At 48.1% G+C, this 25265-nt stretch overlaps 16 protein-coding genes across 16 annotated transcripts; 10 read left to right on the top strand and 6 right to left on the bottom strand.

Annotated features, from left to right (window-relative positions):
- Positions 1 to 5: 5 nt before the first annotated feature.
- Bathy02g03840 lies at positions 6 to 1089 on the top strand (the record flags this gene model as incomplete). The annotated part of the gene is made up of 2 exons (XM_007514728.1): positions 6 to 95; positions 343 to 1089. 2 exons carry the CDS (start codon positions 6 to 8, stop codon positions 1087 to 1089), a joined length of 837 nt encoding a protein of 278 aa, XP_007514790.1.
- Positions 1090 to 1325: 236 nt separating this feature from the next.
- On the bottom strand, positions 1326 to 3068 carry Bathy02g03850 (predicted protein; the record flags this gene model as incomplete). The annotated part of the gene is made up of 1 exon (XM_007514687.1): positions 1326 to 3068. The coding sequence occupies one exon, from the start codon at positions 3066 to 3068 to the stop codon at positions 1326 to 1328; it is 1743 nt and encodes a 580-aa protein (XP_007514749.1).
- Positions 3069 to 3437: 369 nt separating this feature from the next.
- On the top strand, positions 3438 to 4292 carry Bathy02g03860 (predicted protein; the record flags this gene model as incomplete). Its single annotated transcript, XM_007514532.1, has 1 exon — positions 3438 to 4292. The coding sequence occupies one exon, from the start codon at positions 3438 to 3440 to the stop codon at positions 4290 to 4292; it is 855 nt and encodes a 284-aa protein (XP_007514594.1).
- Positions 4293 to 4722: 430 nt separating this feature from the next.
- Bathy02g03870 (serine/threonine-protein phosphatase PP2A catalytic subunit) lies at positions 4723 to 5664 on the top strand (the record flags this gene model as incomplete). The annotated part of the gene is made up of 1 exon (XM_007514721.1): positions 4723 to 5664. The coding sequence occupies one exon, from the start codon at positions 4723 to 4725 to the stop codon at positions 5662 to 5664; it is 942 nt and encodes a 313-aa protein (XP_007514783.1).
- A 698-nt stretch (positions 5665 to 6362) lies between these two features.
- Positions 6363 to 8540, top strand: Bathy02g03880 (predicted protein; the record flags this gene model as incomplete). Its single annotated transcript, XM_007515022.1, has 1 exon — positions 6363 to 8540. One exon carries the CDS (start codon positions 6363 to 6365, stop codon positions 8538 to 8540), a length of 2178 nt encoding a protein of 725 aa, XP_007515084.1.
- Positions 8541 to 8638: 98 nt separating this feature from the next.
- Bathy02g03890 (predicted protein) lies at positions 8639 to 9274 on the bottom strand (the record flags this gene model as incomplete). Its single annotated transcript, XM_007514613.1, has 1 exon — positions 8639 to 9274. One exon carries the CDS (start codon positions 9272 to 9274, stop codon positions 8639 to 8641), a length of 636 nt encoding a protein of 211 aa, XP_007514675.1.
- A 67-nt stretch (positions 9275 to 9341) lies between these two features.
- Bathy02g03900 (glycosyl transferase, group 1) lies at positions 9342 to 10739 on the top strand (the record flags this gene model as incomplete). Its single annotated transcript, XM_007514547.1, has 1 exon — positions 9342 to 10739. The coding sequence occupies one exon, from the start codon at positions 9342 to 9344 to the stop codon at positions 10737 to 10739; it is 1398 nt and encodes a 465-aa protein (XP_007514609.1).
- A 262-nt stretch (positions 10740 to 11001) lies between these two features.
- Bathy02g03910 (50S ribosomal protein L21) lies at positions 11002 to 11942 on the top strand (the record flags this gene model as incomplete). Its single annotated transcript, XM_007514431.1, has 2 exons — positions 11002 to 11071; positions 11527 to 11942. 2 exons carry the CDS (start codon positions 11002 to 11004, stop codon positions 11940 to 11942), a joined length of 486 nt encoding a protein of 161 aa, XP_007514493.1.
- Positions 11943 to 12104: 162 nt separating this feature from the next.
- On the top strand, positions 12105 to 13184 carry Bathy02g03920 (predicted protein; the record flags this gene model as incomplete). Its single annotated transcript, XM_007514940.1, has 1 exon — positions 12105 to 13184. One exon carries the CDS (start codon positions 12105 to 12107, stop codon positions 13182 to 13184), a length of 1080 nt encoding a protein of 359 aa, XP_007515002.1.
- A 140-nt stretch (positions 13185 to 13324) lies between these two features.
- Positions 13325 to 14542, bottom strand: Bathy02g03930 (protochlorophyllide oxidoreductase; the record flags this gene model as incomplete). The annotated part of the gene is made up of 1 exon (XM_007514739.1): positions 13325 to 14542. One exon carries the CDS (start codon positions 14540 to 14542, stop codon positions 13325 to 13327), a length of 1218 nt encoding a protein of 405 aa, XP_007514801.1.
- A 675-nt stretch (positions 14543 to 15217) lies between these two features.
- On the top strand, positions 15218 to 15940 carry Bathy02g03940 (predicted protein; the record flags this gene model as incomplete). Its single annotated transcript, XM_007514964.1, has 1 exon — positions 15218 to 15940. One exon carries the CDS (start codon positions 15218 to 15220, stop codon positions 15938 to 15940), a length of 723 nt encoding a protein of 240 aa, XP_007515026.1.
- Positions 15941 to 16057: 117 nt separating this feature from the next.
- Positions 16058 to 16718, bottom strand: Bathy02g03950 (predicted protein; the record flags this gene model as incomplete). The annotated part of the gene is made up of 2 exons (XM_007514586.1): positions 16058 to 16090; positions 16131 to 16718. 2 exons carry the CDS (start codon positions 16716 to 16718, stop codon positions 16058 to 16060), a joined length of 621 nt encoding a protein of 206 aa, XP_007514648.1.
- A 199-nt stretch (positions 16719 to 16917) lies between these two features.
- On the bottom strand, positions 16918 to 17748 carry Bathy02g03960 (the record flags this gene model as incomplete). Its single annotated transcript, XM_007514850.1, has 1 exon — positions 16918 to 17748. One exon carries the CDS (start codon positions 17746 to 17748, stop codon positions 16918 to 16920), a length of 831 nt encoding a protein of 276 aa, XP_007514912.1.
- Positions 17749 to 18109: 361 nt separating this feature from the next.
- Bathy02g03970 lies at positions 18110 to 19243 on the top strand (the record flags this gene model as incomplete). Its single annotated transcript, XM_007514500.1, has 1 exon — positions 18110 to 19243. The coding sequence occupies one exon, from the start codon at positions 18110 to 18112 to the stop codon at positions 19241 to 19243; it is 1134 nt and encodes a 377-aa protein (XP_007514562.1).
- Positions 19244 to 19353: 110 nt separating this feature from the next.
- On the bottom strand, positions 19354 to 20661 carry Bathy02g03980 (predicted protein; the record flags this gene model as incomplete). Its single annotated transcript, XM_007514776.1, has 1 exon — positions 19354 to 20661. The coding sequence occupies one exon, from the start codon at positions 20659 to 20661 to the stop codon at positions 19354 to 19356; it is 1308 nt and encodes a 435-aa protein (XP_007514838.1).
- Positions 20662 to 21235: 574 nt separating this feature from the next.
- Positions 21236 to 25225, top strand: Bathy02g03990 (ATP-binding cassette sub-family F member 2; the record flags this gene model as incomplete). Its single annotated transcript, XM_007514640.1, has 1 exon — positions 21236 to 25225. The coding sequence occupies one exon, from the start codon at positions 21236 to 21238 to the stop codon at positions 25223 to 25225; it is 3990 nt and encodes a 1329-aa protein (XP_007514702.1).
- Between the last annotated feature and the right edge of the window lie 40 nt (positions 25226 to 25265).

The following is a 25265-nucleotide window of genomic DNA, read 5'->3' on the forward strand; positions in this document are numbered from 1 at the left end:
ACAAAATGGCGAATAAAAGCGACGAGTTAGCGACGAAAGAGATGCCGTTCAGGTGCTACGTGGGGTACGATTCCCACGAGGACATCACGTTCGAGGTGAGTTTGAGAGTTTTCGTTTCGTGTTCCGTTTCGTTTTTTGCTTCTCTCGGAGGAGGAGGAGGAGGAGGAGGAGGAGTCGCGCGAAGCGTCGTCATCCCACCAATCGGTTGCCTCTCTCGAAAATGATCTCTCTCGCTCTCTTTGTAATCATCTTTTAACAACGCGCGCACTTGACTGACTTTTTCCCTCTTCTTCTTTTACTTTGAACACTACTCTCGTCGCACTCTGATGTGTGTCTCAAAAGGTGGCGAAATATTCCATGGAAAAGCACTCCTCGGTGCCCATCCAAGTCATTCCTCTCAAGAGAGAAGAGATGCGCAAGCAAGGCATTTACACGAGAACCCAAGATCCGAAGCAATCCACCGAGTTTACGTATTGCCGCTTTTTTGTGCCGTATTTGCAAAACTACAAAGGATGGGCGATGTTTGTGGACGACGATTTCTTGTGGTTGGGGGATATTAAGGAGTTGATCGATCAAATCGACGACAAGTACGCCATCATGTGCGTGCAACACGATTACAAACCGACGGTGGATGTGAAATTAGCCGGTAAAGCGCAAGAGGCGTACCCGAGGAAGAACTGGTCGTCGATGGTTTTGTACAACTGTGGACACCCGGCGAACCAAGGAGTGAATTTGAGCATGATCAACTCCCAACCGGGCTCGTTCTTGCACAGATTTTCGTGGATTACGGACGACTCGTTGATTGGTAAAATTGATTACGAGTGGAATTTCTTGGTCGAGTGGTACAAGCCGTACGAGGGGGAGAGAAAGCCAAAGGCGATTCATTACACGGAAGGCGGACCGTGGTTCCCGGATTACAGAGAGACGGATTACGCGAAGGAGTGGTTCGATCACATGAAGGAGTACGAGGCGACGTTGCCGAAGCCGAGGTTGCTGTGCCCGTTTGAGAGGTTTACGTGTAAAGGAACGAAGTTTCTTGAAGGATATGCGAACTCCGACGATCCATGGACTTGGGTCGACCACGAATAAACTTACTAGACGAGAGCAAATTGATACTACCACCGCCACCACCACAACAACAACAGCAACAACAATAACAATAACAAGGATTACGACAACTTATACTACTACCCATTAAACTAGAACAAGAGAGAGAGAAAGAAAGAGATACATCAAAATGATGAGATACAAAAGAAAGACACATATATTTTTCCTTTCAATAAATTTCAGTCTAAAGCTTCTAAATTTTCTCTACTATTTATTCCTTAGTCGTCCTCTTCGTCGTCGTCGTCCATGGAATCATCATCGCTATCTTCTTCATCGTCGTCGTCCGAATCGTCTTCGACGATGTGATCCAATCGATGCATGACCACCCCATTTTTCGCACCGGCGTCTCTTCCCCACCTCCCGAGTCTCGGCTCTTGCCCGACGCCGGCTAACAAAAACTTCCCAGACGAAGCAATGGCTAATCCATTCACGAAGCCTCTTTGTGGCAAAGAGTGTTTCGGTTCCAACGCGGTATCTTTCGCCCCTGGCGTTGCTTTCCACAAACGAATCGTACCATCGCCGGCACCTGTCGCACACAAGTTTGTCCCTCTGCCCACCGCGGCGGAGACCACCGAACTCGCTAAATATCCACACCCGCCTCTATTTCTATCCTCCACGGAGAGGTTCAAAAATTCTTGCGTGGCCATTCGATCGGCTAAAACAATTTCTCCGTCCTCTTCTTCCCAGTTTTTCGGTAACCCGATGGGTTCGTCGTATCCGTGCACGTTTGAAAAAGTCGACAGCGGCTTCTTCTTACTCGCGCTCCACAATGATACGGCGCCATCTCTGGCGCCAGTAATCCAGTGGTCATGCGACACCGAGGCCACGCACTCCATGGCGTAATCTGTCCTCTTCTCGTCATTTATGGACGGTCTGAACACCAACTGCGAATCTTCGGCTACTTTCCACGCTCGCAACGTTCGATCCGAACTGACCGTCGCGCATCGCTCTCTCTTGTGCGCGTCGATCCCGTTCAACTCGCTTTGATGTCCAAACAACGTATCCACGTACGCCATATCGTCCACGGACCAGATTTTCACCGTTCTATCTTCCGAACACGAAAACATTTGCCCTGTACCGTGCCTAAACGTCAAACCAGTCACCGCGCCTCGATGGCCGGCGAACGTCGTGACGAACTTTTTCATCCTAGTATCAAACACGTGAATTCGTTTATCGTTACCACCTACCGCGACGATATTCTTCTCGCTCGCACATGCTACGGTTAACAAAATCCCAGCGCCACTTCTCGGCGGCGCCATCGGTCCACCCCCACCTTTCGTCCGCATCTCTTCCTGCGTAACCACCGGACATCTCGGATACTTGGTCCGCTTCCCGGTTTCCACGTCCCACTCCACAATCGCCCCGTCTTTACTCACGCTATACGCCGTTCGGTCGTCGGAACTCAAACATACCCCAGTCACGCTTTGTTTGTGCGCTTTTCTAGAAAAGTACGTCCCCAATACCGGCGTTTTCGTCGGTTTCACACCGTCGGCGATTTCCCGAAAGTGTCTCCCCGCCGCTTCCGCCGCCTCGTTGGCGAGTTTATTCGCCAACCGGTCGTGGCTGTCTAAATCTCTCCGCTTCTTTCTCACGGACGGATCCACGTCCTCGTCCTCGTTTACATCCGACTCCTCGTCGTCGCCTTCTAACGCCGCTTCTCTCCGTAACTTCTCTAAATATAAGCGCGCTAAACGCGTTCGTTTTTCCTCCGCCGTCTCTCTCTTTTCAGGAGGATGGTTCTCCTCGTGCGCCAATTGCTCAGCCTCGTCCTCTCTTTTTCTCTTCTCTTTCTTGGTGAGCACGTCGTCCTCGCTCTCGTAAAAGAGATCCTTGGCGTCCCCGTCCCCGTCGTCGTCGTTATCTCTCACGTGATCCGGCGGTAGCTTCCCGTCGTCGAAGTAATCTAAATCTCGCTCGTCGAGGCGGCGGTCGCTTTTTCTCTTCTTTCCCTTGGACGACATTCTCTCCTATCCGAACGATACGCGTCACAACGCGAGAGAGAGAAACAAAGAGAGAGAGAGAGAGAGAGCGCACCGGATAATTCCTCCTCCTCCTTCCCCAAACGACGAAAGAAAAGACTCTCTCTCTCTCTCCGTCTCTCTCTCGTTCTCTAATGTGTACTACTAAGAAAGAAAGAGAGCAGAGAAAAAGTGGAGAGAAAAAGTGTGAAAAAGTGAGAGAACGGCTTTTTTTTCTCGAGAGAAAAAAGAACACATCTTCCCTCACGAGGAAACGACGAATAATACTGGGAAGAAGAAGTTCTCTCTCCGGCAACGCGCAGAAGAGGAAGAAGAAAAAGAAGAGACGATCGAGAAGAGGCTGTGGCGGATATGGAGCGTTTGAAGCTCGGGCCGACGAAGTTGTGGACGGGATTGGTGTTGCATCATAAGGATGTGTTTGTCTCGCATGTGATTCCGAAATTGAACGAGACGGATCGGATGTTCTTTTCAAAGGTGAATAGTGCGAGTTTGGATGTGCTTAAGTATGCCGGGGTAAACGTATGCGAATTAAAATGGGTTATGTGGGAATGTACATCTATTTCGACGCTGGAATGGGCGTGGAATCACATGTGCTGGGGACAGAAATTAGAAGATGGAACGGTGATGGATCAAGCCTGCTTTTGCGAGAATGTTGCTACAACGAACAAACTCGAGTTTCTCAAGTGGGCGAGAGAAGTGAAACATTGCGAGTGGGATGAATGGTCGATTAATCAGGCAGCATTTAAAGGTAATCTCGAGATGTTGAAGTACTGCTTCTCTAACGAGTGCCCGTGTGATGAAGAAGAGTCGTGTAGACAAGCTGCTATGGCAGGACACCTCGACTGTCTTCGATTTCTTTTCGACCAAGTGGAACCTTCGCGAGAGACGGAGAAAAACGCGGCACTACTAGCGGCAGTATATGGTCACATAAACATCTTGAAATATCTTGTTGAAGAAAGAAAGATATCTGAGGAGGTAAAGAGCGAGTGCGTGTACACCGCTGCAAAGTATGGCGAACTCGATTGCCTCAAATACTTAGTCGAAGAGGCGAAAGCGCCTCTTAACGACTGGAGAGACATCGCTTTCGCTCGTTACCACGAGCACCCCGATTGCGAAAACTACTTGCTCGAAAAAGGGTGCCCAGAACCGACGGACGAACAATACGCTGAATTTGTCGAGAGTCTGAGAAGATTGAGAGATCATTGAGAGAGAGAGAGAGAGAGAGAGAGAGAGAGAGAGAAAGAGAGACACACACTACTATTTTAAAACACACACACACGCACATCTCGAAAAAGTAAAAAAAAAAGTTTCAGAAGAAGAAGAAGAAGACGAAAGACTTTTCGGACTGCTCTCTCGAAATATTTATAAAACGATCGGCCATTTTTCTCTCGCGTCAAACTCTCCTCACACGAGTAGCATCAAAAACTTTTTCCTGCGCGGTCTCTCTCCTTTAATCAGACAGACAGACACGCAGAGAGGGAGAGAGAGAGATTCTTGACGTCGACTCGATATACACATAAGAGAGAGTATTATTTTTTTACGCATCATCGGGGGCTCGGGGTCGTTTTTCCAAAGAGAGACTTGTAGTAAATAACCAATCGCGGAAATATACACTGACGGGTATAATACGAAAAAAATGAACGCGCGCTTAGGTTTAGAGGAATACCCAACCTACGACTCGATGATTGAGACGTTGTTGAAGCACCAGTTCTTGCCGGAAGCGGACGTGTTGCGCTTGTGCGATCGCGCGCGAGCGTTAATCAGCGAAGAATCGAACGTCACGAACGTTCGCTCGCCGGTGACTGTTGTCGGGGATATTCACGGGCAGTTTCACGATATGATGGAGATGTTTAAGATGGGTGGGTACGCGCCGGATACGAATTACTTGTTTTTGGGCGATTACGTCGATCGTGGGTATTATTCGGTGGAAACGGTCACGTTAGTGGTGGCGTTGAAAGTCCGATTTCCCGATCGGGTGACCATAATCAGAGGAAACCACGAGAGTCGACAGATTACGCAAGTGTATGGATTTTACGACGAGTGCATGAGAAAATACGGCCACGCGGGGATTTGGAAAGCGTTTACGGATTTGTTTGATTTCATGCCGTTATCCGCGTGCATCGAGAATCAGATTTTCTGCCCGCACGGCGGGTTAAGTCCGAGCATCGATACGCTCGACCAGGTGAGAAAGATTGATCGATTCGCGGAGGTTCCGCACGAAGGACCGGTGTGTGATTTAGTGTGGTCGGACCCTGACGATAGAACTGGGTGGGGGATGAGCCCGAGAGGGGCGGGGTATACTTTTGGGCAAGATATTACCGAGCAGTTTAATCACAACAACGGGTTGACGTTAATCGCGCGCGCGCATCAGTTGGTCATGGAAGGGTTTTTATGGCATCACGACAAGGCGTTGGTGACGATATTTAGCGCGCCGAATTATTGCTATCGATGCGGAAATCAAGCGGCGATTATGGAGGTAAGCGAGACGATGGAGACGAATTTCTTACAGTTTGATCCGGCGCCGAGAAGAGGCGAGGAGCAACAAGCGCAAAAGCGATGTCCGGATTACTTTCTCTAAAAAAAAGAATGAGAAGTCACGAGAGAGAGAGAAAGAGAGAGAATGCAGCAGCAGAAGCGGCAGAAGCAGAAGCAGCGCGATTTATAATACATCCCGCGCGCATCGCCTATTCGCTTATATATAGTAGTTCCTATTAGGTAAAATAGTATCACATTAGAGAGAGGAAGAAGAAGAAGAAGAAGAAGAAGAAGAAGAAGAAGAAGAAGTCGTACTTTCGTGTTTCTTCCTCCAACGCGTGTTCTTGCAGCTGCTTACGCTGTTCTTCGTTCAACGCTTTGCACTCGAAATCCACGCGAATCACTCCGAGGTTTATTTCTAACCGCCTTCGATGGGTATTCGCTTCTACGTCATTCTTTACCACTCTTCCTACGTTGGTTGTTTTCCTCTTTTTGCTCATAAAATGAAGAAAAACTCATATGAAAAGCACAAACACTAGTCATCATCATAGTCACTAGTATTTATTCTCGAATACGCCCTCGAATACATCAACGACGCAGACATACACACACGCGCACACACGCACACACACGCATCATGAATAGCTTCTTCGGCAGTTTGTTCTCTCCTGCTCCTCAGCAACCGGGAGAGAAGCGAGTAAATAAAAACGTAGCACAAAAGAGTTGAAAAGAAATCGTAAAAAGATAAAAACGTCAGACTTTTCTCGCACTTCGTCTCTCTTTCCCGCTCTTTAAAGAAGAATGACGGTCGATTTCCTCGCGCGAAAGCAATCGAAAAAGAACGCCAAACGTCTCGCCTCTCTGAACAAGAAAGGCGAAAACGAGCGCAGAAACCGCGCGAAGCGAGGGAGAAACCGAAACACCGTCGGCATGTGCAATTTCGCGCCTCCGTTGCCGCCGGCGTTGGCGGAGGAGGACGAACAGAACGAGGCGGAGAAAAAAATGAAGAAGAGGAAGATGGAGAGGGAAAGGTTGGCGAGGAAAGCGATGAGGAAGAAAGTGAAGATGGAGATGGAGAAGAACGTGATGGGAGAAAGAGGAGGAAAAGGAGAGGAAACGGGTGGCGGCTCGGACGATGAAGAATCAGAGAAGTCGGAAAGCGAAGAGGAGGAAGATAAAGAACAAAATCAAAACAATAACGTCCCGGAGTATTTCATCGACGCGATGAAAACAATCGGTCATCGACGGATAGCGCCGATACAGAAATCGTCCTGGGCGGCTTTGTGTAGTAACTCGTCGGATTGTTTATCCGTGGCGCCGCCGGGGAGCGGGAAGACGTTGGCGTTTTTGTTGCCGGCGTTCGACGTGGTGATTAAGAGGGTGGCGGAGTTTATGAGTAGTACGAACGGTAATAAAAACGGCAGTAACAACGCTATCAGTAGGAAGAATGTGATCGATGGTCTCATCGTCGCGCCGACGAGAGAATTGGCGCAGCAGATTGCGAGCGTCGGGAATAAGTTGAAACGAGCGGCGCCGGTGAAATTAGTATGCGTGGTTGGCGGGACGAATCAGCAAGAGCAAGAGGAGAGCTTGTTAGCGCCGACAAAGTTAGGGGTTTTAGTGGTTGGAACGCCGGGGAGATTGTGTGCGACGGTATGTTTTAACGCCGGTGGGACCAAGAAAAGCGACGACGGGTCGGGGAAATCCGTAGTCGTTCCGGCGAGCGAGAATCGATTAGGCGATTGTAAGATTTTCATTTTAGACGAAGCCGATAGAATGTTAGCGCTTGGTTTTGAACCTCAGTTGGAGCAACTGTACGAGAATCTACCGAAAGAAAGACAAACGGCTTTATTTTCGGCGACCTTTCCGGCGAAAGTGAAACAGATTGCCAGAAAGTGGTTGAAGAAAGACTACGAGAAGGTGACTTTGAGTGCAAACGCGGTCGACATATCGGCGCAAAACGCCGAGAAAGGGAAGGAAGAACTCGTACAACGCGCCTCGAAAGTTATTCAAACCGTTCACGTGTGCGCTGAGCACAAGAAATCGCGAAAGTTGATGAAATATGTCGATAACTTACGGAAAGAGGACGGTCGCGCTCGGTCGCGCGTGCTCGTGTTTACCAATCGCATCAAAACGGTAAAGTTTGTGAAAGATTTGTTGGTCAAACACGGCGAAAAAGTGTCCACGTTACACGGTGAAATGCGTCAAGATAAGAGAGAGTTGGCCTTGAAAGATTTCAAGGCTGGAAAAACGCCAATCTTAGTCGCTACGGACGTCGCCGGTCGAGGCTTGGACGTCGCCGGTTTAGAGTGCGTGGTCAATTGGGATTTCCCGGGAAGCATCGAGCAGTATCAACACAGAATCGGCCGAGCTGGAAGAAACGAGAAAGTTGGGAGCGCTCTGAGTTTTTTCACGAGGAAGTTTGCCCCTTTGGCAAAAGATTTAATCGAATTGTTAGCCAACGCGAAACAGTTTGTCGATCCGAATTTGAAGATTTTAGCGAAAGCTGCCGAGGCGTTGCCGGAATTAGAAAACAAGTTTCGAGACAAATTTGGTAACGGCGACGAACCAATCGATGAGCGCGGTGAAGACGACGACGACGACGACGACGATGAAAAACAAGGAGGAGGAGATGTCGAAGAAGAAAAAGAAAAAGAGAAGAATGGAAAGAAATCGAATATGAAGAAAAAGAAAAGAGAAGAAAAAGATGAAGATGGAGGCGCCGACGAGTTTACCGTGCCAAAAGATAAACCGTCCATTGGCGACGGCACTAAAAGGAAGACCCAACCGAGTTGGTGGGAGGCTGATGGTTCACATGGAAGTACATCGGCGCACCTGTTCGGAAAGAAGAAGCGAGAAGAGATGAAAAATCCTGCCATGCGAAACACGTTGCGATGCGGACCCAACGAACAAGAGATAAAAGTCAACGCTGCCATGTCGTCCAAGCGCAAAAAAAATCATCAAAAGAAACGAAAGTAGTAGACGAATTCCACCTATATAATATATTTGTAGTATACACTAAAGTATCTAGATCTTTGCGCGCTTAAAAGTATCATTATTAAGATGATCTTTCTCCGTCAAGCGCTCCGTTGCTTCGTCGCTTCCGCGTGGTCTCCGCTGATCTCCTCTGCGGTCTGCTTTATCGGTTTCTCCCAGCTATTCGGCACCGCGCACGCGAACGCCGGCGCGTTATCCTTAAACTGTGATTCGTAAAACGCATCCACCACGCTCGCTACTTCCGCTCCAATCATCCCGCTCATGATCACAATCTTCGTCTGCACCCCGGCGACTGAAAACACTTTTTCGTCCTCCTCCCGTTGTGTCACCCCCATGCACTCTCGCAAACTCATAGTTTCGTACATCTCTTTCGTGCACGTGATCAAATCGATGAAATCCGCGCCCATATCGTTCAGCATTTCTCGAACAGTTGTTCTTTCGGTCGGGGTAAACCCTATTAAAAGAATCGCGTCCGGACCGAACCGGCCGTTTGCGGTTTCGCCCGGCGAATTTTGCGACTCATAATCGATTGGAACGAACTTTTCGTCTGATGATGATGATGATTCAACCGCCGATAAAGGTCTTCTCCTCCCGTCGTTCGCGCCGACGAAACTTCCAATATTGTTAACAACAGCTCGTCGTCGCGTTTTAGCCTTTGAACAACGTAACGACGTCGCGAACGACGTCGAGGCGACCGCGCTCGAGCGACTGCTCATCATCATCAAGTGCTTTTGGAGTGATGCATTTCGCCACAAAACACTTCGCGATATAAGAACAACACGAATGGGGGCAATCATCACGAAGCGACGAAAACGCCTCCTCGTTCTCGTCGGCGCGATTTTTGGTCTCTACTACTACACCAGCGAGAATTTTGAGAGGAGGAATGCTGCTGCTCCTGTTCACCAACAGCACCACCGTCGTCGAGGGGAAAATCATCATCAGCTTCGAGGAGGAAACTTCGCGCACTTCTTCGGCCGTTCGAACTCGAACCTTTCGTTTCGAGAGAAACAATTGACGCACTTACTCGGCGTGGAAAACGAGTGGCAACCTGGATTTTCGTTCGTGGGTACGGGAAACGCGGAAGAGCGCGGTCGGTTTTTGAATATGAGCAAAGATGATGGGGACGGAACGTACGATGGAATAGGAATAGGATTAGGAGGAGAAACCAACGCGGGGGCGCACAATCCGGCGCACGAGAATTCAGATAAAACGTTCGGGGTGAAATCTATCGGCGTGTTCCACGTGTTTCGGAAACCTCCCTGGGGTGGTGGGAATCAATTTTTAATGGCGTTGGTGAAGGAGTTTCGGAGGAGGAAGATTAAAGTCGTGGAGAACGCCATCGTGCCGGGGGTGAAAATTTACATGGCCAACGCGGTGACGTTTAAAGTGGACCCGTTTCGAGAGGCGTTTTTGAAGAGCGGGAAGAAGTTAAAGTTGGTGCACAGATTAGATGGGCCATATTATTCCGCGAGGTATAACAAAGATCCAAGGAAGGAGGCGAATTTGCCGTATCGAGCGAGGGAGGACGATCGAGTGTATTGGATTAACAACGAGTTCGCCTGCGCGTCTATTTTTCAGAGTAAATGGTCGTACGATATGAATAAGATGTTAGGGTACGATCCGAAAGGGTATTTACAAATCGTAAATAACGCGGTGGACGATACGATTTTCCACAATCGAGGAAGACAGCCGTTTTCGAGATTACGCAAGACGAAAATTATGGCCAGCTCGTGGTCCAGCGGCGAACGAAAAGGATTTAAAACGTTTAAATGGTTGGACGATAACTTGGACTTTACCAAGTACGAGTTTTTCTTCAGCGGGAACGTTCCAGACGGGATGGTGTTTAAGAACATCAAAACCTTACCGCCGGTGACGAGCGAAAAACTCGCGCCGATGTTGAGAGAACACGACATCTTTCTCGCGGCTTCGTATTTAGAGCCGTGTTCCAACGCGCTCGTGGAAGCGTTAGCGAGCGGCATGCCGACAGTTTACCAATCCGGAAGTGGTCACGCGGAGTTAGTCAAAGCCGGAGGACGAAGTTACCGAAGACCAGAGGAAATCCCGGCGATGTTAGACGAAGTCGTTTTGAGATTCGAGGAGTACCAAAACAACATTCGCGTCACGACGGTGAGCGAAGCCGCCGACGGATACTTACAAGTCTACGCAGCCTGTTTGTCGTGAATGAATTAAAGAGAGAAAGTCAGATAGAGAGAGATTTAATAATAATATGCCGTACCGTAGTAGTATAATAATAAGGAGAGTTGTTTATAGAAGAGAACGAACGTTTTAAAAGTCACCACCACGTAGTACGTAGCACTTCTTCTATTCTTTTCAGAAGAATTTTTGACTCAATAGCACCCCAAATAGAGAAGACCGCAGCCAAGAAAAAGACGGGCCAAATTAGTCGGCATTAAAATAGTCTTAGACATCACTTAAAACAAAAATGGCATTCGCGTTGCGATCCTCCGCGTTAGTCGGGACGAGTGTTCCGACCGCGTCGACGAACAGCAGAGGTGCGCATATAATTCGCATCGCGCGAGCGTCGTCTCGTTTACGATTTTTTTTTCTTCTTCTTTCAGCGCGCGATTTTCTCCTTTGAGCGCGAAAATTTAGTTTCGCGCAAAAACGCGGGCGACGACGACGCGTGCGTTCGGTTCACGCGAGAGGCGAGCGCGCGCGCGACGGTTTTGGACGACACAGTGCGCGTTGATTATGTTTTTCTCGAAACGTCGAGGGTGCGCGGGTCGCATCGGTCCAATCTTTCCGCGCGTGGAGGGGTGAACGCCGAAGAAAATCGAGGGTGACGGCCCCCAAAACCTGAAGCAGCAGGGGGCAGCTTTATCCAAAAAGCAAAGAGATTTTCATCGATCCTTTTCGAGAGCGTCGACTGTCTCGCAATTGCCCTTTCCCACATCACGCGCTCACCTCTTATTACTCTCTCTCATCCATTTTCCTTCCACGCAAACAGTTCAACAAAAAATCTCCCGCACCACCGTCTCCGCCACGCCCTCTTCCATCAACCAAATCGGTTTCCAAACCCCCCCATCGACTGGCGAAAAGCCAGCCTGGGACGCCATCATCGAAGTCGGCGGCTCCCAACAATTCGTCTCCGAAGGCAGATACTACGAGTGCCACTCCTTACCGGGTTTGGAACCAGGCTCCAAAGTGGCTTTTGAGAGAGTCTTAGCGACGAGAGACACGGATAAACCGACGTTTGGGCAACCGTACGTGAAAGGCGCGAGAGTAGAAGCGACGGTGTTAGAGAACTACAAAGACGAGAAAGTCATCGTGTTCAAATACAGACCGAAAAAGCACTACCGACGTAAAAACGGTCACAGACAACACATGACGAGATTCTTAGTTACCAAAGTCATCAAGGCTTAATATAAGTATTGTTTTTAAATCAAAGTTTTGGTTGTATGTAAATAAAAATCGAAGAGAGTTACTCTGTAGGAGATATCAAATATCAACACACAGTCGTCTGTCCCACCTTTCCTTCTTCTTCACAAGAACAACCATCTTCTTCTTACCTTTTTTTGTATCATCATGCTGGCTGGAACTTCATCCATCGCGCGGCATCAATTCCTCGTCGGCGTTTCTCCGTTCCCTTCTTCCTCTGATTCTTCTTCTCCCTCTTCTTCCTCCTCGGCGAGAACGCCGCCAACGAGAACTCCTGTGTTTCTCGTCCAAGCGAATGCGGGATACAACTTTGCAACATCATCATCTTCTTCTTCTTCTCCTTCTGCCGCCATCCTCGACCGACACGTCCAAATCGACCGGTACTACGATAATTTACGCCAAATACACCAATCTCCGGATATATTTGTCATCGATGACTATTTAACCTCTGGAGAGTGTGAGAGTATCATACAGGCGGCGAAAGATTCCAACGAACTAAAACGGTCTCCGATTGCGTACGCGGGATGGACGAACGATTTCAAGACGTCTGTCGAGTTAGCCGCGCGAGGCCCGGCGTTCTGGTTTGCCGTGGTGAACATTTTGTACGGGTCGTCCGTTTTGAACGAGTTTGGATTGCCTATTCTTTTGAGAGGTGTTGGCGCGTACGCGTTCGCGTTGGGCGTCGCCGTGGCGCTTTCGTTGCTCGAGAAACAGAAGAAAGAGAAAGAGTTGCAAGAAATGCGAACGTCGAGCAGTTGCGTGTTGGGAGGACAGTCCGATGGGGAAAAGACGTTGATTAGAAATACGAGAAAGTTGTTAGCGGGAGCAAATCCGAACACGTTCGAGGCGCCGACGTGTATTCGGTACGAACCCGGGCAACGGTTAGCGGCGCACTTTGACGCCAACAGAGGGGCGCAAATAGAAGACGCAGAGAGAGGCGGCCAAACGTTAGCGACGTTGTTAGTGTATTTGAACGATCAGTCGGAAAGTTCCGGGGGCGAAACGGTGTTCAATCGTTTGAATATAAAAGTGGTGCCGAGGAAAGGGAGCGCTTTGTTGTTTTTTCCGGCGACTGAATCCGGGGAGTTCGACGAACGCGTCGAACACGAAGGCTTGGAAGTATTAGGTCCGGAAGATAAGTGGATCGTGAGGATATGGAAGCACGAGAAGTTAGTGAAGGAGCCGTTCGGATTGAACGCGTTAGTATTAGAAGAGGTTTTTGTTTAGTGTAAATTTATGTAGCGTGTGTATGTATAAAAGCTTTATATAAAAATCTCTCTTACTGGTATATTTTATTCTTTTTATACTTGTTGTTGTTATTGATGTCGATGTAGTTAATGCGGGCGTTTGTATGTAGGTTATATAGTTTATCTGGCCGGAGCAGCCATGGCCTCGGTGTCTAATTTCTTTATCGTCGGGGTCGGCTTGTAGCCGACCAGCGCGCTCGAGTAGTCAAACACCGCTTGCGCTTTTTCCATGTCTCTGCCTTCCTTACTCGGCTTGTTGTTGAACGCAATCTCTCTGTTTCCGGAATCCCAGTAGTTATCCATCAACTGATCGCCGCCACCCTTCCACGACCAGTACGCGCCTTGCTCGGTGTATTGCGGGTCGATAACCAACGACGCCAAACGCAAACCAGCTTCGGTTTCCGAAACGTAACCTTTGGTGACGTTCTTTTGAATCACCGGAAACAACCATTGGAAAAACGGCGTGTGGTTGCGGAACAAGTTGGACTCGGCGATGCAACCCGGGTACATGGTGGAGAATTGCACCCCAGTGTCCGCGTATCGTCGGGCAAACTCTTTGATGTCCAACATGTTGCACAATTTGGAATCTTTGTACGCTTTGGCGCCGATGAATCGTTCGCCGTCAATCATCGCGTTTTGGTTTCTATCGCCGCCGCGAAAGCCGGTTTTCAAGCCTTCCATGTCTCCTAAATTCGCCCTCGGCGGGACTTGGCCAGCCAACGTGTTCGTGTTTCCAGTGACGGAACCGACGATGATTAACCTCTTTTGCTCGGCTTTCGCGTTAACGCTGAGTTTATCCAACAACAACAACGCCAACAAGTGGTGCGCCAAGTGGTTCACGCCGACGCACTCCTCGAAACCTTGCTTCGTAAACGACGGGACCGTCGCGTTCGGCAAATACAACGCCGCGTTACAGATCAACGCCGAAAAGTTTTGGACGTATCTCGACGCCAAGAACTTCTTCGCGAACGATCGCACCGAATCCAAATCCGCCAACTCGCACTCCATCACGTGATAGGCATCCGCCGGGAAACCAAACTCTTTCGCTTTTTCCTCCGCTTTCGCCGGGTTACGGACCGCCATGACGACGCAATACTCCCCGGTTTCCACCAAAGCTTTGGTGGTGTACAAACCCAAACCAGAGGACGCGCCGGTAATGACGACCACTTTCTTTTGATTAGCCGGCTTTTGCGCAAAGTTGAACAACGATCGAGTTATTATAGTTGATTGACGGCTTTGACGTCGTGGTGATGATGATTTTTGTTGTTGTTGATTTTTAGATCGGAGGATCGAAACATTGCTTTGAACAACACACTGTTTTTGTTGTAACGCCAACATTGTTCTTTGTTTGTTCTGTATTAATCTCACGCGATGCGATGATAGAATAGAATAAGAATAGAAGTGAGGAAGGTTTGATCCCAATTTGATTTCTTATAGGAAAAAGCTGCTTTATCTTCTTTTTCCGGAACAAAGAGATGAGATCTTTTTCTAGGGTTTAGGGTTTACGGTCTTTTTTGCTAGGGTCTTGAAGGGTTTATCATGGTTCTATTCTTAAATCTTATTTTGTGTCAAAAAGCTAGTTCTACTCAATAAGAAGAGAACCGCTGAGACCGGGGTTCGAGTCCCCGACGAATCGAAAAATTCAGGATTCGTTAGTATAGGTGGTTAGTATGTACGTTCTATTTCTCCTCTTCAGTGCTGTTTGCTGACTTTCCCTTCCTCACAGACGGCGCTGTCAAACAATTGTCATGCTTTCTTTTTTTGCCGTTTCGTTTTGCGTTTTTTTCTCATCACTTCATTTTCAAAAGCATATTATACGAGTAAAAGGAGAAGAAAGAGAACCATGTTGTTTATAAAAAAAAAAGCTCTTTCGCTCACACGATGATGATGATAAAACGATTATGATGATGATGATGATGAAAAGGACGACGACCACACGAAAAGATGATGATGATGTTTGACCACTGCTGATAATGTTAAATTGAAAACCGACGACGGACGATTTTGCTGATAATGATGCCAAAGAAGAATCCAACAAAGAAGAAAAAGAAAGACATATTACTCGTCCTCGATTTGAACGGCGTGTTATTTGATCGACGCCGACGGACCAGAAACAGCAATAAGACTAGTAAACCAGAAGAAGAAAAAGAAGAGTTGTCAACGATATTGGGAAATTTTCAAGTGTACAATCGCCCACACCTGGATGGTTTTATAGACTTTTTGTTGGAAAATTTCACATGCGCGGTGTGGTCGAGCGTGCAAAAGCACAATCTGGAAATGCTCGTCGATCACGCCTGGGGAAAGGAGAGGAGGAAGAAGTTGTTGTTCGTGTGGGGACAGGATAAGTGCACGAGCGTCGGGTTTTTCGGCGACGGGTTGAAACCGGTGTTTTTGAAAGAGACGAGGCGGCGAATCTTTTGGACGCACACCAAGATTTTACTCGTGGACGATTCGCCGTATAAAGCTTTGAAGAATCCGCAGTTTACATCCATTCACCCTCGAGAATGGATCGCGTTTGGTGATGGTGACGAAACAAGGAAAAGTGGATATGAAGACGACGATCTCTCTGAAAACGGGAAACTTCGCAGATATTTGGAGAAAGTAGTAGAGGCGAACGATGCGAACGTATCGCTGCCTCGCTTCATACAACAGACGCCGTATAAAAATGAAAACAAAGAAGACGAAGAAGAGGCTGAAAAGTTGGCTCACGTCATGCGTTTATTAAGCGTTGTTTAATTAGAACTTCTCAGAATCGAACAACCTTCTCAACCTTCTTTATTTTTTTCTTCTTCTTCCTTTTCTTGTCTTCTTCTTCTTCTTCTTCTTCTTCTTCTTCGTCCCCATTGCCGTCATCTAAATCGTCCTCGTCGCCGAGTAAGAACTGCTCTTCGTCGTCTAAATCGTCTCCACCTTTCCTCTTTTTAACTTCATTAGTATTGTCGTCGTTTTCTTTCGATTTCTTCTTCCGTTTGTCGCCTTTACTCTTTTTATTCGGACACTCTTTCGAGAGATGTCCTTCCTCGCCGCATCGCAAACACGCGCCTTGTTTCGGACAATCTCTCGCTAAATGGTCCACGCCTTTACAAATTCGACACTGTCCACCGTTGACGTACAACCCGCTCTTATTCTCCGGACAATTCCGCGACAAGTGTCCGACTTTATCGCAGACGAAACACTTGGCAAACGCAAAGTTCGAATTCGGCTCCGTGCAATCTCGCAACGCGTGCTCGCTGCTGCCGCAGTTGTAACAAATCTTCTGCCCTCGGCTGCTGTTCGCATCGCCGCCGTTGTGGTAGCGACAGTCTCGCAACGAGTGCCCGGTTCGTCGGCATCCGAAACAGACCAACTTATTCTTGAATATGCCGCCATCCGCCGCCGCCGGCTTTGCATTTCTTTTGTTCGTATATCCGCCACCGCCGCCGCGAGAATAAGATGCGTTGTTGTTGTTGTTGTTGTTGCCACTAGCGCTCTTCCTGCCGTACTTCTCTCGCTTTTCTCTCGCTCGCGACGACATTCTCAGTGAGACGAGGAGCAAAAGCACGTTTTTATATGTGTTTTAATACTGTGAAACTGTGAAGACGGTTCGAGCTTTTAAGGAGAAAATGCAAAAATAAACACGCGGTGTCTCTCTGTATTACAAGTGCTTTAATTGTATTTGTGTAATCACGAGAGTGATTATGATGATGATGACGATGACGATGATGACGACGATTCTAATTCGTATATAACGCTCCATCTTCGTATCGCCAACCATATGGTAATGGACAGTCGTTGTCGAGGAGGTATTGTAAACACTCGGTTTGGTTGTTCTCGTGAGCGAATCGAACAGCCCGAGAGTCCCACGGCGCTTTGGCGGTTTCGCGCAAGTACTTCAAACAGTCTAAGTGGCCGTACTCGGCCGCACGCTCACACGCCAAATTGTAATATTTATTATATTTACGCTCAACAAGGTATTCGAGTATGTGGAGGTGACCATTTCGAGCCGCAGAATAGGCAGTTGTCCAAATCCAAGGCGCTTTGGCTTCTTCGCGTAAGTATTTGAGTACCTCGAGATGACCGTTTTCGGCAGCATTTTCACACGCACTCTCATTCATAGGACACTCATTTGCAACGCAATACTTCACCGTTTCCAGGTTACCTATGAATGCGGCCACTTCAATCGTACTTTTATTCCACTCACACTTTTTCTCCTCTCGCGCCCACTTGAGCAACTCGAGTTTATTCGTTTCAGCAACTTTTACGCAGAAATCTTTTTCGCTCAACCATCTCGGCCACAACGATTTATTCTCCCACACAAACTCCAACGTCGATATCGACGACATCTCTTTCACTTTAAACCCCTTTTTCAAGTCATCCGCGCGAGTTGATCTCTTCACCAACTTTCTCGTCTCACTATTCACCTCGTACAAGAATTTCACATCATTCGCATTCAATCTCGGAAGAATGTGTTGGAAACAAATATCGTCGTTCTTCACGATCAAACTCCACACATCTCTCTCCCCGATCCGCCTTTTCTGCTTTCTCGTCGTCACTCCAGAAGTCATGACGTTTGTCTCGCGACACCAACTTCTCCTCTTCTTCTTCTTCTTTCTCTCAAAGTCTCTTTTTACTACAATGGCGAGATGATTTGTTTTTCGTCAAAGAAGAAAAATTGCCGTTTTTTGATTCCTCGAGAGAGAAAAAGAAGAGAAAAGACAGACGTCTTTTACGTCAAAACAACAAACGTTCCCTCCAAAAACCGTTAGTGCTTTCTCTTCTTTCGCCCGTCGTCCGGGCACCCGCGGTGGTTCGGCGAAACGCTGCTCTTTTTCCTGACGTGGCGGCCGACAAACAACACGCGGCCGGCGATTAATTGGAGGGCGAGAATCGAGAGACGTCGGTGACTGCGCGCTGTGAAAGAAAATCATGCTCGAAACGAACGGGAAAACCGAAGACGAGAGAAAGAAGAAGAAGAAGAAGAAGAAGAAGAAGAGTTTTGAACAACTCTTATTCGAGGATTGTCCGAACGGATGCGGTGAAGAAAAAGAAGACGAAGATCAGAACAACAGGTATTGCTCAGACGGAGACGAGATGGACGCGAACGCGATCGAGCGGCTTTTCAGAGCGTGCGAGAGAGTGTGTTCTTCGTCCACGTCTGCTAACGTGACGACAGCCTCGACGACGACTTCTTTCGCGGCGAGAAGACAAACGCAGCGCGAACGAACGAGGGAGATTTACGAACGGTTAAAACCGCACTTGGAACGCGTGACGGCCAGAGAAGTTGGGCTGCTGAGGTGGAGAGAAGATTTCGTCGAGACGGAGGAGGAAGAGGATACGACGAGCGGTGACGATACGGAAGAGGAAGAAGAGTTTGCGCGGGACCCGCTGAAATCGCTCTTCGCGAGCATGTTTAAGAGGGCGAAGAAGAAGAAGATGAAGATGAAGAAATCCTCGTCCGTTTCCGCTCAGGCTTTTAACTTTCTACTAGGAGGGAGCAAAGAGGGAGGGAAGCCGCCCGCAGTGTACAGTCAGAGGATTTACGGCGGCGAAGACTTTCAGATATGCACGTTTATCATTCCCAAAGGCATGGAAATCCCTTTGCACAATCACCCGGAAATGACGGTGTTGTCGAAATGTTTATACGGCTCGGCGAGGGTGCAAAAGTATAAATGGGCGGATGGTAAGTACGAAGATACGACAGCGTGTAAACCGAGAGGGTGTCATTTGGTGTCGGATGATGTGATAGTTGCATCGGGCGGTGGGATTCAGGTATGTTCACCGGAAGAGAACATACACAGGATAGTCGCGATTACGGACGTGGCGATATTGGACGTGTTCGTGCCGCCTTACGACGTGAATGGCGATAGAGATTGCACGTATTACGATTTGGACGGAACAGAGAACGAAGAAGCTGAAACTGAAACTGAAACTGAGGAGGAGCTAGAAATAACAGAAATAACACCGGAGAGTTTGTTCATGCTCGTAGAAATTGAGAATTCGCCGTTTGAATGCTTGGCGATGGAGTACAGAGGACTTAAAATCTCCTCCGTGAATAAGTAGTTACATAAAGCACACATAGAAGTCATACGCATAGAAGTCGTCATTGCGCGTTGTACAATAAGATAGAGAAAAACACCTCAAAGAGATACAAACAATAGTAACTAATTTTTTTATTGCATCAAGTCTACGCTATACTCATCCGCTATGATAACAATCGGCACTTGCACCAATGGAACCTCCTCGGGCATGCCTTCTGACGGCGTCCAAGATGAAAATGTCGTCAAGAATTTGGTCAAGAAAATCACGTTCATGGTCGTCGCTAAGTTAATCCCCGGACACTGATGTTGACCCATTCCGCCTGGGAAGAAACGGTCTTCGCTCTTGGAAGCTTCGAGGAACCGCGAAGGATTGAACGCTTTCGGATCGGAGAAGGCGGATTCGTCGAGGAACGCGATGCGCGGGTCCGCGGTTAACACGTAACCGGCAGGAATGTCGTACCCGCAAAACGTCCTATCCGTTGGGTTTACTCTCAACCCACCCGCGGTTTGTGGGTGAAATCTCAACGTTTCCTTGGACACCGCTAACAAATATTTCCCTTTTTGCGCCAACGTGGAGAGCGTCTGTTCTTCTTCTTCTCGCAACGCCCGCGCTTCTTCTTTCGCTTTTTTCAAAACATCCGCGTTTTCTTTATCGCCTAGAATACGTATCGAGTGTCCCATTAACGCAGCTGCCTCGATGTACGAACCCCAAACCATCAAAACGACCGTCACGGCGACACGTTCGTCCGAAAATGTATCGCCAAACTCATCCGTCGCCTCGGAGTACTGTTTTAGAAAGAAATGTTCAGGTGCGTTCAACTTTGCCTCGTCTTTTTTAATTTCCAGATAGTATTCGAGCACGTATTGCGTCAGTTTCTCCAACGCGCTTTCCCCTTTCTTAAACGTCGGGTCAAACTTTCCCAACGACAACAATCCGGCGTTGTACAAATACATTTCCTCTATAATACTATCCTCGGGCACTTTACCCAAAAACAGATAAAACAACGTCTTCAACGCGAACCGCTTGATATCTTTCCCAAGAAACAAGGGCACTTTCCTTTGCTTCAACTTATTTACGAATTCCTCCGTTCGCATCGCGATTTCCGGCACGTACGCTTCCAAAGCCTCTCTTCCCAACACTCTCGAAAAGTTCTTCCGAGTCGCTTTGTGCTTCGCGCCGCTTTGTTTCAACGCGCCGTACTCCGTGTGTAGCTCCCTGAACGTCTCCGGCAACGCCTCATCCGCCGGTAAACTCGCCTCGAACGATTTAAACTCATCCACGGCTTCTTTCGACCCGAACGCGATCGTCGGTTTGAAGAAAAAAGCCGTCTTGAAAATTGGTCCGTATTTCTTCACTCTCGTTTCCACGAAAGCGTTCGAGTCCATCAGATATTCGAGCGTTTCTCGAACGCCAAACAAACCGACTCTCCCGGGAGGCATTTTGGCTTCTCTCCCCGTCTCCTTTCGTAACTTCACCCCTAACTTGTGCAAGAAATCTTCATCACGAGCATTCGCGTCGTCTTTCACCGCCGCGAACGACGGGACTCCACGGGAAGAATACTTTTTCGGATGATGATGATGATGATGATGATGATGATGCGTTTGGTGATTTTGATGACGACGACGAGGACACGGATGATGGAGGTTGAATCTTCTTCTTTTCCCGAACAACGAAAAGGAAGAAGAAGAAGAAGAAGAAGAAGAAGAAGAAGAAGAAGAAAACACCACCACAGAATCTCCTCGTCTGAGAGTAGTCGCGCTTTTGGGTATCATCTCTGTTCTTCTTCCGCGCGGTGATGCGTAAAATCGTGCGCAAGCTGTGTGTGTAAGTGTGTATCTAAAAGCGCTTGTTTTTTGTGTGGGTTGTTAAAAAGTGCTCAAATTTTGAATAAATGCGAGAGAAAAAGAAAAAAGAAAGAAGAAAAAAAAAGAAGATATTTGGCGGCACTTTTTTCTCTTCTTTCATTTTCTTTCGTCACAAAAACCAAACGCTCATCGAACAACAGTCGCCCCCATGTCGTCGACGACGACGACGAGAGAACAAAGAAGAGAAGACGTGGAACAATTCGTCCACGAATTTCTGCGCTCGAAATCCGTCGACGAGGAAGTTTTAGAATACGTGAAAGATTTACTCTTGGACCTCATCTTCGAAGAAGAAGAAGAAAACGAAACTCCGGACGTGGAATCGATTTCGGAGAATGTTGGAGACATGTTGGAGGCGTTCGTGACGGAAGAGGAGGTGAGGGATATGTGCGCGAACGCGTTGGTGCGGGCGAAGATGCGTGGTCGTGCGGAGGAAGATGCGAGGCGAAACGAAGGAGAGGAAAACGGTGAAACGGAAACGAAGAAGCAGAAAACATTTTTGGTGGATTTGCAAAATATAATACTCGGGTTCGGGGCGAAGATTCTGTTGAAACCGACCGCGTTACGACTTGAGAAGATGAAGAGATACGGCATTGTTGGTCAGAATGGCGCCGGGAAGACGACGCTGATGAATCGAATCGCGGCGAAAGATATTTTGGGTTTTCCGGAGGACGTGAACGTGGTGTTCGTGAGACACGAGATTTTGAGTTTATCGAACGCGACGGTGAGTGAGTTTGCGAGGGAGAAGGAAGAAGAGAGCGGTGGTCGTGGCGACGAAACCGCGTCGTCTTCCGAGGCGTGCTTGAAAGAGGTTGGGTTTGACAATAAGATGATGGGAAAGAGAGTGAACGAATTGTCCGGTGGATGGAGGATGAGATTAGCAATCGCGGCGGCCATGACGCAACAGGCGGATTTGTTATTACTTGACGAGCCTACGAACCATTTAGACGTGGACGCGGTCGAATGGTTGGCTAACTTTTTGATTGCATCGAATTCTACCGTCTTGGTTGTTTCGCACGATTACGACTTTTTAGCCAAAGTGTGCACGGACATCGTGCATTTTGAAAACCAAAAGCTCACGGTGTTCGACGGCGGGTTCCCGGGCTTTCGCGCCAAGAAGCCGAATTTAGTCTTGCCGAGGATGAAGAAAGAAACTTTGGATGCTATTTCGAAACACGCGGAGGAGAATGGGTTAGACGTGGACGATGGGTCGAACGATGGTATGAGAGGAGATGCGTCGTCGCTGGATAAATCGAAAGAACTCGCACGTCGCGAAGCTTTAGGATTGGAGAATACGGCTGGACTCGTTTCCGCGATGAACAAAGGCGCGATGACTATAGGCGGAAGCAACGGTGTCGGTAAAAATGAAATAAACGGAGGCATTCGAGGCTCGAGCGAAAAGCCTTTGCTCGTTTTCCCAGATCCAGGCGTTTTAGACGGTATTAAAAATCGCGGCCAAGTCGTTATGAGACTCGATGACGTCACTTTCAAATACGACGGCGGCGAGAAGAACATCTTAGAACAAGTGTGCGTGCGCGCGTACTTGGGTTCCCGAGTTGCTATTGTAGGTGCGAACGGCGCTGGTAAAACCACGTTGATGAAGAATATCGTTGGCGAGATTGAACCGCAATCGGGAACTATTTGGAAACACCATAATTTGAGGATAGCGTACGTCTCGCAGCACAGCATGCACCATTTAGAATCCAATCTGCATTTGACGCCGAAAGAGTACATTCAAACGCGTTTCTTCCTAGGAAGAGACAAAGAGCTCGCGGCGATGAAAACTATGAAACTAACTGAGGAAGAAGAATCCGCGCGATTACAGCGCGGGAACGTGAACGAAATTCTAGGAAGAGCAGTCAAAGGCGGCGAGTTGTGTTACGAAGTGAGAAAAAACGGCGACCGACCGGGCGTGACCAAGTGGGAGCCCGCAAAGTTTTTACACCGCGACAGTTACTGTAAGAAAATGTGTCTCAATTTCGACGAGACGTACAAAGCGATGCAATCTGGTTTAGATGTGCGACCGCTGACGTCGACGGAGGTGTATAAACACTTGGCGGATTTCGGCATATCAACCGAACTCGGGGATGGGAACATTCGAAGAATGTCCGGAGGCCAAAAATCGCGCTTAGTTCTGGCGGCGGCAATGTGGAATAAACCGCACGTCATTTGTTTGGACGAACCTACCAACTACCTCGATAACGAAACGTTGAAAGCTTTAATTTTCGCGCTGAAAAAGTTCAGAGGTGGTGTTCTAACCATTTCGCACAATGCCGCGTTCGTCGGTGAGGTGTGCTCGGACACGTGGCGCGTCTTCCAAGGCAAAGTGGCGAGTTCGGAAGACGAACGACGAGGCGTAGGGAGTGCAAAAGTCGGTGGATCCAGACGCAAACGACTCGAACGCGAGAAAAGAAACGATGAATCACCTGGCACTGCTAACGATGGGAATGAAGATAACAGCGAGACGATATCCGAGGAAGATGACGACGACGATGTTGATCGAACGGTGACGGGCGTATTGGCGTCTCGCGAAACGGCGCTCGATGTTAAAATCGAACGGTTTTCTATGCAAGTCAACGGACAAGAGCTGATTTCTGAGTGCAACTTAGAACTAAACCACGGGCGTAGGTACGGTTTAATCGGTCAAAACGGATGCGGGAAATCCAATTTACTTTCTGCTATTGCCAAGAGGGAGATTCCTATTCCGGAGCACGTTGACATTTATCACCTTCGTGAAGAAGCCGCGCCTTCAGACCGAACCGCGCTGGAATCGGTCGTCGACCACGTCAAGTTAGAGATTGAGAAATTGAGAAAGAAGGAGGAAGATTTGATGGCAAATTACGGTCCCGGCGACGAGCGTTTACAACTCATTTACGAACGTTTAGAAGAGCTCGATCCGTCCATGTTTGAAACGAAGGCGGCTGAGTTATTATTCGGTCTAGGCTTTGATAAAGATATGATGCAACGCTCGACGAAAGACATGTCTGGGGGATGGAGAATGCGAGTATCGTTAGCGCGCGCTCTTTTTGCGGCTCCTGCGTTACTTTTACTCGATGAGCCTACGAATCATTTGGATTTATCCGCCGTAGTTTGGTTGGAAAACTATCTCGCGAAATACGACAAGTGTTTAGTCGTAGTCAGTCACTCGCAAGATTTTCTCGACGGTGTCTGTACGCACATTATTCGACTCACAAATACGAAACTCACGTATTATAACGGTGATTACGAAACGTTCCAGCGAACACGAGCGAGCGAAGATTTAGTCAACCAGCGCAAATACGACAAAGAGCAAGCGGAAGTCAAAGCGATTAAAGAGTTCATCGCCAAAGCCGGTACTTTTGAGGATAAAATGAAACTCGCGAATTCGCGTCAAAAAGTGCTCGATAAGATGATCGCGGCAGGGTTGACTCCCGAACCGAGCGAGGAGAGGAACTCGTTCCGTTTTAAATTCCCGGATTGCGGGGCAAAAATCGCGCCTCCGGTTTTGCCGTTCAAAGACGTCACGTTCCGGTATCCGGGAACCGAAATAGACATTTTGAAAAACGTAGATTTTGGCATCGATATGGATAGCCGCGTGGCGTTGGTTGGTCCAAACGGCGCCGGTAAGTCTACGTTGTTGAAATTGCTCGCCCAGGATTTACAACCGACAACTGGCGTCGTCGAAAGACGAAACGGCGTCATCGTTGGTAGATACACGCAACATTCGTTTGAATCTCTCGATCCGCGCTCGACGCCGTTGGAATTTTTTTCCGGGACATTTCAAGACATGAAAAAGCTGGACGATTATTGGCGTTCGTATTTAGGAACATACGGAATTTCCGGCAAGACGCAAACGAAACCTATCGCGCTCTTATCCGCGGGGCAGCAATCGCGTCTCGTCTTTGCGATGATATGTTTGTCCAAACCTAACATTTTGTTATTAGACGAACCTACGAATCACTTGGACATAGACGCCATCGACGGGTTAGCGGATGCGATAAATGAGTACAGCGGCGGATTAGTTTTAGTATCGCACGATTTCCGCTTAATCGAGAAAGTGGCAAAAGAGATTTGGCTTTGCGAAAATCAACAAGTGACGAAGATGACTAAATCCATTCGCGACTACAAAAAGAGTTTAGCGAAGAGAAAGCTATCGAAGTAAATTTTGAAACAGTAGATGTAGTTTAGAGATAGATAGTCGT

Source organism: Bathycoccus prasinos (genome assembly GCF_002220235.1).
Source record: "Bathycoccus prasinos genomic : Chromosome_2".
NCBI lineage: Eukaryota > Viridiplantae > Chlorophyta > Mamiellophyceae > Mamiellales > Bathycoccaceae > Bathycoccus > Bathycoccus prasinos.